The sequence below is a fragment of the Phalangium opilio genome, unplaced genomic scaffold (genome assembly GCF_054372755.1).
Source record: "Phalangium opilio isolate 3A_F unplaced genomic scaffold, DU_Popi_V2 ptg000002l_1, whole genome shotgun sequence".
Taxonomy (NCBI): domain Eukaryota; kingdom Metazoa; phylum Arthropoda; class Arachnida; order Opiliones; family Phalangiidae; genus Phalangium; species Phalangium opilio.
Genome location: NW_028324144.1, coordinates 3,569,534 through 3,578,469, shown reverse-complemented (window position 1 = coordinate 3,578,469; position 8,936 = coordinate 3,569,534). Strand labels below are relative to the sequence as shown.

At 41.0% G+C, this 8,936-nt stretch overlaps 1 protein-coding gene across 3 annotated transcripts; it reads left to right on the top strand.

Moving 5' to 3' along the window:
- Positions 1 to 47: 47 nt before the first annotated feature.
- LOC149718328 (uncharacterized) lies at positions 48 to 7,271 on the top strand. 3 transcript variants are annotated; one of them, XM_089841730.1, is made up of 5 exons: positions 48 to 365; positions 1,332 to 1,803; positions 1,882 to 5,084; positions 5,152 to 5,221; positions 5,449 to 7,271. In XM_089841730.1, exons 2-5 carry the CDS (start codon positions 1,386 to 1,388, stop codon positions 6,987 to 6,989), a joined length of 5,232 nt encoding a protein of 1,743 aa, XP_089697856.1. In that variant the 5' UTR covers positions 48 to 365; positions 1,332 to 1,385; the 3' UTR covers positions 6,990 to 7,271. The 3 variants fall into 3 exon arrangements, with proteins under 3 accessions (XP_089697856.1, XP_089697816.1, XP_089697773.1); XM_089841690.1 differs by having other exon boundaries at positions 50 to 365; positions 1,335 to 5,084; XM_089841647.1 differs by having other exon boundaries at positions 51 to 365; positions 1,332 to 5,084.
- Positions 7,272 to 8,936: the final 1,665 nt, after the last annotated feature.

Here is an 8,936-nt window from a genome sequence, read left to right as displayed (position 1 = left end):
TTTTGGAGGCCAAGGCCTAATGAAAACCGTTTAAAGGCAGACAAGCGTGGTTACAGGACAGAAGGGAAATTCTTCGTACAAAATGGAGTTGCTTGGTGATTGGAGTGTCAATTTGTTCGGTGTTGTGGATTAAGTTAATTGCGGAATAAGTAGTGGTTATTAGAAAATAATAACGTTATCGCGATTGTTTTCGGCGTCTATATAGTGGCGGATATACTTTCTGTCGCGTATTAGTTGTTACGCGTAACTTTAGTAAGAAAATGCTTTGTATCTTTGGGCCTTGGTCAATTTATGCACCAAAGCATTTTTGCGTGTTTCACGGCGGCCATCTTTGGTAAAAAATTTCGATGTCTGGGAGTGACACGGTATGTACCCTTTGTTTTTCGATTGTTTTCTTAATTAAAACTTAAAATTACGGTTCTATAGCGTTACTTTGTACTTAAGCCCCTTATAAATTCTCTTTAAGTCTGTTTTTAGCCCAAAGTGTATTAATATATAAGATAAAAGGCGTAAATATTAAGCCTAGTTACTGCACAGTAAGCCTAACTTTAGGGGCACTGAAGTTGTAAAATCGATTTGATAAGTCTAAACTCTGAAAGCTAGTGTTTAAAATTTAACTAAGATTCTATTACGGTTGCAATAAGTTGAGCATTAGTTTTTGCTTTATGTCTCAACCAGTTTATATAACAGAGAGTTGTGAAAACTGAGATATCGTTATACATCATAGGCCTAAGTGAAGTTAGTGAACCACTGAAAAAAAGAGATCCTCTTAGGACCAAGGCTTAAACATTTTTCACAAATTATCAATCGTATCTCAAATATCACTTAGCTTAAGAGGTTTCGCGTTACACAACAACTAAATTTAACTGTTTTAAGAAAAGTAAAGGGTATAATTTGTACCTCTTTCTTTATTTGGCTTGCCAGAGTTAATAAATCACTTTCTATCATCATAGTCGGGCGTTAAGTTTGAACTATGACCTCGAAATCTCGCTAAGCCTACTTTTGTCGTTAGTGATAAAATAACGTAGTCCTTTGTTTCTCACATTCTCGTTGACATCACCGGTGATGCCGGTAAGTCCTCCATAGCATTTATTTATTGTTGTTGCTATGATTAGCGTCGTAAAGTAGATAGAAAAGACTGATTTGACTTGGGCCTTGATGTCTTTTTGATATTTAAACATTTTGCAAATTGTTTTTTTGGTGTAAGTTATTGAATGGCTTTGCGATATAGATTGGTGACCCTTTGTCGTTAACGAGCTTCGCGCGTTTAGCCAAATCGACGACTATTTTTAGGCGGGGCTCGACACTACACCGGACTTTTCTATTTCTAGCAGGGTGATTAGAAGTTGTCGAAAAACGTGTAAACAGACGCTTAGAAATTGTAAATGCAAATAATGTTAAAACAAACTTCGCCAAAAGCGATGAAAAAAGAGTTACAATCGAAGACAAAACTATTTGGCAAGAAAGAAATTTGCGAAAAGAAATTATTGAAAAAAGAAGAGAAACCTAGCGCCCCATCTTCGCGTTTGAACCCGGTAGTCATTTTAGACCGCTTGCCCGCGAATTACGCGTCCACGAAGGCCTCGCGTACTTCCAGTAAGAAAAAAGGCAAATCGTCCAAGAGTCGCGGCGGGGAGAAGAATACCACCAATAATTGGCAATGGTGGGACGGGGATGAGGAATGGTCGAACGAAGGCTCTGTCTCTGAAGTAGACTCGTCATTTAATAATCGCTTGGCCGCGGAGTTAGAAGAAGGTGGCCAAAGGCGTCCGGGGGACGAACCGGAAGTCGACGTTATCGATGGTGTGAAATTCCTGAGTTTCTCGCATGAACCCCGAGAGTTTTCTCGTTTCCATTCCTTTTACCATCCGTTCTTTTCAGATTGCGACTCTGAAAATTCTTTAGAGGAGTCCCTTAGCAACGACTTTAAACAAAAAATAATCCCCACCAAAACTAGAGACATTACCCTAATTAAGGGCTGGCGCAAAAAGTTGTTCGGTAATTGCAACGAATACGGTATGCCTTCGGAACAAGAAGGTCGCGAAAACGCGGCCACTTCCCCCGACGTCGCGATGGAGGAGGATGGCGACAATCGTTCCTTCAAAGACCTATACGAATCCGACCACGATAACCTCGACTATTTCGATCCCGCCCCCGGTACTTGCGACGAAGGCGAGATAATTTTTGACGACCTGGAAGAACAACCGGTCAAAGAAATAGAAACTCCCACTAAAAACAACCTAGATGACCAAACGCTACGAAGTCACATGGAACTTTCTAAAGTCGAGTCCAAAGCCGCCAATGTAGAATCGGCTTTCCAGAGCAAAGGACTCGAAGAGTTTCTGGGACAAAAAAGCGAACTTAAAATAGGTCTTCTTTCTCAATACGACCCCAATGTGAAAATAATTGAAAAGGACAGTCCTATCTTGGCCGTCGGTACCTTGAAGGCGGACGATTACGTTCCTCCATGGAAAAAGATGATGGAAAGACAGAGGAAGAGAATGGAATTGTTGGCTGCTAGTAGAAAGCATCGTAAGGAAGAGTCCAAAGTGGAGAAAGACACCAAGAAATTGGAAGATAGACCCAAAAACGATGTCCATGGTGAATCTGGTCACAAAATTGTATGGTTGGACGATGACAGTGGATCAGACGAAGTCCATAAACAAAGTGAAAAGGTTTCGCAAGAAAAAACGCGAGAAACATCGGAGGTCAACAAAGAAAATGCTGAATTGATATACGAGTCGAGAGATGATGACCAACCACCGCAATTGGAAGTTATTAATTTCAAACCCCACGAAATTAAGAAAGAGATAGATTTGGAAGAATCATCCCCTAAAAATAATAATGACTCGAGCATTAAAAGTTCGCCTCAAGATGAAGGAAAGAACCAAAACAGCTCTCCTCGAGCCAAACGACCAAAGAAACTGTCCTGGAAAATGTTGAAAAGTCTCGAAATGGATCAAGAAGAACTTCAGGAAATGTGCGAAGAAAGGAAACCGCGAAACAAGCACAAAAACCACGCAACTCCCAAAGCATCCATAGTTGAAGAACCAATTAAGATATCGTTGAAACATTCGCCCGATAGATCTTCTTGGATCATTAACAATGTCGTATCGGAAGGTGATAATTGTCAACAGTCGAAACGCCGTCGAAAAATTCGTAATTACTCGTACATATTCGCCACAGAGGATGGCGTCTTCAAAGACAAACTTCCAGCTTACGAAATCGTCGATAAAACTGTTTGGTCGCGAAGTAAAATCCTCGAAACGGAATTGGTACAATTTCTGGTTGATTGGCGAAATCCTCTCGTGTATATTGACGCCTTACAAAGGTACGAATGTAAAACGGACCTTGACGAGGTCTTTCCAGACCTGACTGAACAAGACGCGTTAATGGCGGTTAGCGCCGTGAATCGTTTAGATTATATACCATCAAGTGCCCCTTCTACAGACATAACTACGGTCACGGAGAGACCAGTAATTTATCCCAAAATAACCAGTTATTCTTCGGAGGTGAAGAAGAAGAAAATTTCGCGTTTCGAACAATTGCAACACTCCTTAAGGTTCATGGACGTAGATACTTCATTAGTTCCCGCGTTGGATAGTAACTCAAATCCCGCTTCAGACAATCAGACCAAAATCAAAAGCAATAATAAGAAACGCAAATCCGGACCTGAGATTGAACCATTACCTTTGGACGATGAGAGAGATGTTGACGATCCAAACTTCAGCGGACACATTAAGAAAAAGAAACTAACTCCGGAAATTTCTGAAAAAGATTCCGAAATTGTTTTGGACGATTCAAACTCTAGCGACGAATCTAGGAAAAAGCAAAGGGAACAAATTGCAGTAAATGGGTCGTCCTTCCAGGTCATGTCGTCCAGTGATGACACCAGTCGTTCCCAAGAAGCCCCTCAGACACTGCAACCTTCCACAGTCGCTAATAAATCTCCAGATGAAAAGAAATCGAGTCCAGCCAAGGAAGTCATCGAGTTACCATCCTCTCCAACAACTGTGGAGAAACCTAAGAGCGACGAAGAAGTGTCCGTTGTCTTCAAGAAACATCATCCGAAAGATCCAACCAAGAAACGAAAAACCAACCGTGAACTTCAAAAGACATTGATATTGAAATCTTTCAGACAAGTCGTTTCGGGTAACACAGTTTTGAAGTCGTTCATAGTGGCCAATACCAATATCGCTTCGAAAGCCAAGGATAATATGAGTTTGGGTTTGTGCGCGGTGGGTTTAACATTAAACAAAGGCACGGACGTAAAGAACGATATATTTCTTCTGTACGGAAGAATAAACGACCTCATTTACAACGAAGCCGTCAAGAAAAGTTTCCATGACGAAAAACTCGGTATCGCGACTCACCACACTGTCGTTCCCATCGTTCTGGAAATTACCAAAGCAGCCATGAAATCAAGCAATGACTTGAAACTAGTCAGAATTCCATTGAAAGGACGAGCTCTCATTGACAACCAATTAGATAGCGTACCTCTAATGCTTTACCCAGTGGCTACCAAACCACTTGAACAAGAATTAGTCGAGGTACCATCGAAATCTAAGGATCTAGAGGTAGCGAAGAATGATGTTAGTATTGTTAAAGAAGTTCGACACCTTGGCCCTGAAGCCGATCCTGAGAAGAAGAAAATGAAAACGTCCATCTTACGAAGTAAAAACACCGACGACAATGAAGTCGAAGTTGACGTAATGACGCGATCTGACGAAGAAAGTCCGCCCGTAACCTCAGACCCACCAACTGTAAAGAAGGCTAAGTTCGTGGCTCTAAACAGAACTGAACCCATAAGGAGAGTTGGTGAAAAGATCATACACCGAACGGCACCCCGAACTTCAACCTATTCACACTTACAAAAGTCTCCAACGCCAATTTTCGGTACATTGGCACCTAATAAGTCCATTTTAACACCATTGGCGAAACAACTGCCGAAACCGGCGTCCAATAAACCCACCACGCCTGTCATGTTCTCTGGTACCTTTGGGGCCAGTAGAGCCTTAGCTACCTTAAAAACAATGGTCTCCGAAGATAAAATACCACCTTGTTCACAATCGCTATCGCCTAAGGTACATTGCAAAATACTGAAAATTTTGAATCCATGGTAATAAACTCTTCATGGTTTATCTTTATCAGGACAAGATACCCAATGGTAAGAAGGAAGAAGTGTCTTTGATCAACGCCCTTCTTAGTGATAAGAATAATGGTAAGTGAGATTTTTCTCAGTATTTCCCTTTTGCAAATCCCTCCCTGCCAATAAGGCCTCTTCGATGTAAAAACGGGGGTAGGCAACCTTCATTATCGGGACATAAAAGGGGGTTGACCCATAGTCGTCTATGCGCACTCTCTGGACCCAAAACGCCTAAAGCGCAGGCGCCGAAAAGCAAGTTATATCGAAGAGGCTTATTCTTTCTTTCCTCATTTCAATTTAAGGTGCAAAGAAGGACTTGAAACTGTTAACAACAAAACAACTGTCAGAGATATCGGAAATCGTTGATTCAATTCAACCGTCGGAAGTAGTTGACCCTAGTTGCGACCACGAATTAAGATCAGCCGCGGAAGCCGCGTGGCAAATAGTTGGACCTTGTATTGTTAGGCGGGTTAAGCTGCGAAACGGTAACGTGGTTTACGTGTATAAATCCTGCCAGGCTCAACAGCAACAAATGCGTTCTCCGGGTTTAAGCTTATTGTCTCCTCGCGAAATGAACCTTGTCGCGCGTCATACCACTCCAATAACCATCGCGGCGGATTCTGTACCTGGACAAAGACTACAACAGCTTGTCACGTCGTCTCAACCGAAAAGTGAACTAGTTAACGCGAACGCAAAAACTTACAGTAACCCGCAACGCGTCAACAATCCCTCCAGTACCTCCGTGTCTAATAATAACAAACTGACTGCTGTCAAAATTATTAGTCCGCCGATTCGTGGAATACCTAATAATGCCGTTTCGCTTTCAGAAGCCATGGCGCGTAATAAACCAATAAGACCCAAAATTAACGCGGTTTTCGGTTCAACTGACATATCTTCAATCCCTAAGATGGTCGTGTCCCCCATGCAATTACACTCAGCCGTACCCAGTCCAACGAAAGACGATACCTCAAACCCCCTTCAAGTTAAGTCACCAATTCCATGTCCAACTAAAGACGCTATCTCGAACCCCGTTCCAGTTAAGTCACCAATTCCCTGCCCAACAAAAGACGATAACACGAACCCCATCCCAGTTAAGTCACCAATTCACTGTCCAACAAAAGACGATAACACGAACCCCATCCCAGTTAAGTCACCAATTCCCAGTCCAACTAAAGATGATACTCCAGTATTGAAACCACCACCACCTCCTTACCCTGTCTCGCTCGATAACGCCGCAGCTTCTAAAGTAAGTTCCCCTCATACTGTCCTTGAGAAACCGTTAATTACAAGTCCTCCTCATCCGGTTGTTGAGAAGCCGATAGTTGTAAGTCCTCCTCCATGTGTCGTATTTGAAAAAGTCTCGGTTAAGGAAAAGTCCCCAAACACACCCATCGTTAAACCACAACCACCACCAACTCCTGCTTATACGTTAACGGCAACAAACAATCCTTTAACTACGAAACCAATTGCGATGGAGGTGGAAGAAATCACTATTGAAGATATTACACCACCAATTGAGTCTAAAAGTGATAAAAATGATATTGAAATCATTGAGCCTCAAACCCTTGAACCCCAAATACCACCACCGCCTACGAAACACGATAAAAACACCAGTGTTTGGATTGGAACGGATGGTGAACCGTGTTACGTCATGAGATTAGACACAAACGATGATGATGATGATGATGAGGATGAAGTCCCCGTACCAAAAACTAACAATTCGCAATCGATGACTGAGGAAGGATCAACGTTCCTAACAATAACGGAATGTTTCCCTATCTCCGAAGAAGAATTCCAAAGAACTTCAACAGTTTCATCGAACATTGTCGAAACCATTACGTGATAAATATAATGTTTTTTTACAACCCTTTTTCCTTTTTTTTTCTTTCTTGGTATTATGTTTTTTGTTTCTTCTAAATTTGTACGAAGATGAAAGTTTTCCAACTTTTGAAATGACTGATATAAATAATTACGTAATCATTACATTACAATACACTACGTGAAACGTTTCATAGTTCGTCTCATCTTTTTCATGGAAAATCATTGACGATATTGTATAATTATTCCATTCCGTGAAAATATACTCGTTGAACTTGTTTTATTAAAAAAATAACCATGATATAAACGACTTTGTTTACTCCTTTGTCAATAAGTACCATTCAATCGATGTTAAGCCTACTTTTTTAACTCTAGATCGAAGTACGAGTCGACCACGTGGCGATGAATGGCTTCGTAATGGTGAGAATTTTGAAAAGTAAGTTCAGTTAAAATAGCTTATACCTTAAAAGAACAGACTTTCTAAATATAAAAGGAATTAATTAAAAAAATAAATGATATCTTATTACAAAATAATTAGCCTTTAATAATAAGTTTTAAAAACGATAACTACTGCGCCGCCATTGCTTCACCAGCACTTACCGCAAACGGGATTGGTTGAATTCTCACACGCTGAGAGAGGCAGCGCGGGAAATAAGCCGGTGGCACAGGGAAAATTAACAGTTTAAAAATTAAATGGGAGGGGTGTCAGCAGTCCACGGAACCACTAAGAAAATTCAAGTGTAATCAGAATCCAGACATTAACTGAAATATTTTAACTATCCACTTCTTTAGCTTAGCAGACGACGTGCTCTTCATGGACCAGTTTATTCCTGGCCAGGGGTCCAGTTTAAAATAAATCCTATTTCCCACCCTGGAGAGAGAGGTAAGGGTAAGGTAGGTTCGGGCTAGCAGACGCCACTAAACCAATGGCGGCCTTGTAGTCCTCGTTGCGCTGATATCCAGTTATTATATACACGCGATTCCATGGATAATGCAATCGTAAGGGGGACTAGTAGAAGTGACAGCTTTGATAGTTCAATAATCGTAGCACAAGGACGGTTTTGAAGTTGGGTATAAAGCTGGGGTTCTAAATGGAGTTGTGAAATGTATCTTATATAAGCTTGTAGAAGTGAAGTCACGGGGCATTTTTAAACCAATGCTGGAAATGAAGAATTGCGAATTGTCCCTATGAGTATATCTTGTCCCTGGCCCACCAGTTTTACGACATCAGAACAAGTTTTCGTATACACATACACGTACGATTTACTAGTGATCGTACGGGGTGAGATTTTTGTCGGGTCGGGCTCCGGGTCGGGTTGCGAAAAAAAACCCGGAAAATCGGGTCGGGGTTTTCCTTTTTAATAATATAAATGTAATTAACATATTCTAAAAAATTATACATAGTAGCTATGTACTATGTAATGTAAGGAATTTATTTTCTGTAATTTAGTCATCACTGCTTTAGTGAATCCAATAGTAGGCTAATCTGTCATATCACTGCTTTAGTGAATCCAATAGTAGGCGATTCTGTCATATCATTGCTATCTGATAGCTTGGATGAAGAATAGTTAGGTGTAACTATTCTTCATCCAAGCTGATAGAACGTCGTGGAAGGGATTGGGTCAACTAATTGTCCCAGAACAGGCGCATCTTCCATCTGTAAAGTTTCCAAATTGTCCTTAATTGTCTATGTCTTTGGCAGTGGCTGAAAGGGGTTTCTGGTACTCGTGAAACTCTTAATATTCTACCACTTTTTCAATTTCGAAATCAATTGCGCGCGACTTAACACACAATTAATACATTGGCGTTTGACGGACGACCATGAAATTGCCTAGAGATATATCAGTTTTCTACTGGCTTTCGAAGCCTCGAGACAGAAAAAAATTAAATATTCAAGCTCGCCCTAATCAGATTCGAGTTCCTATCTACTGCAACACAAAGCGCGACCGTAAATAATAACTTACCCTCTACT

Bases quoted from the DNA above. Each gene is read 5' to 3' on its own strand.
- LOC149718328 (XM_089841690.1), top strand. From the start codon at position 1,386: ATGCAAATAATGTTAAAACAAACTTCGCCAAAAGCGATGAAAAAAGAG. The intron at 5,085-5,151 runs GTACATTGCAAA...TATCTTTATCAG, and splicing joins CACAATCGCTATCGCCTAAG to GACAAGATACCCAATGGTAA. The intron at 5,222-5,448 runs GTAAGTGAGATT...TTTCAATTTAAG, and splicing joins TCTTAGTGATAAGAATAATG to GTGCAAAGAAGGACTTGAAA.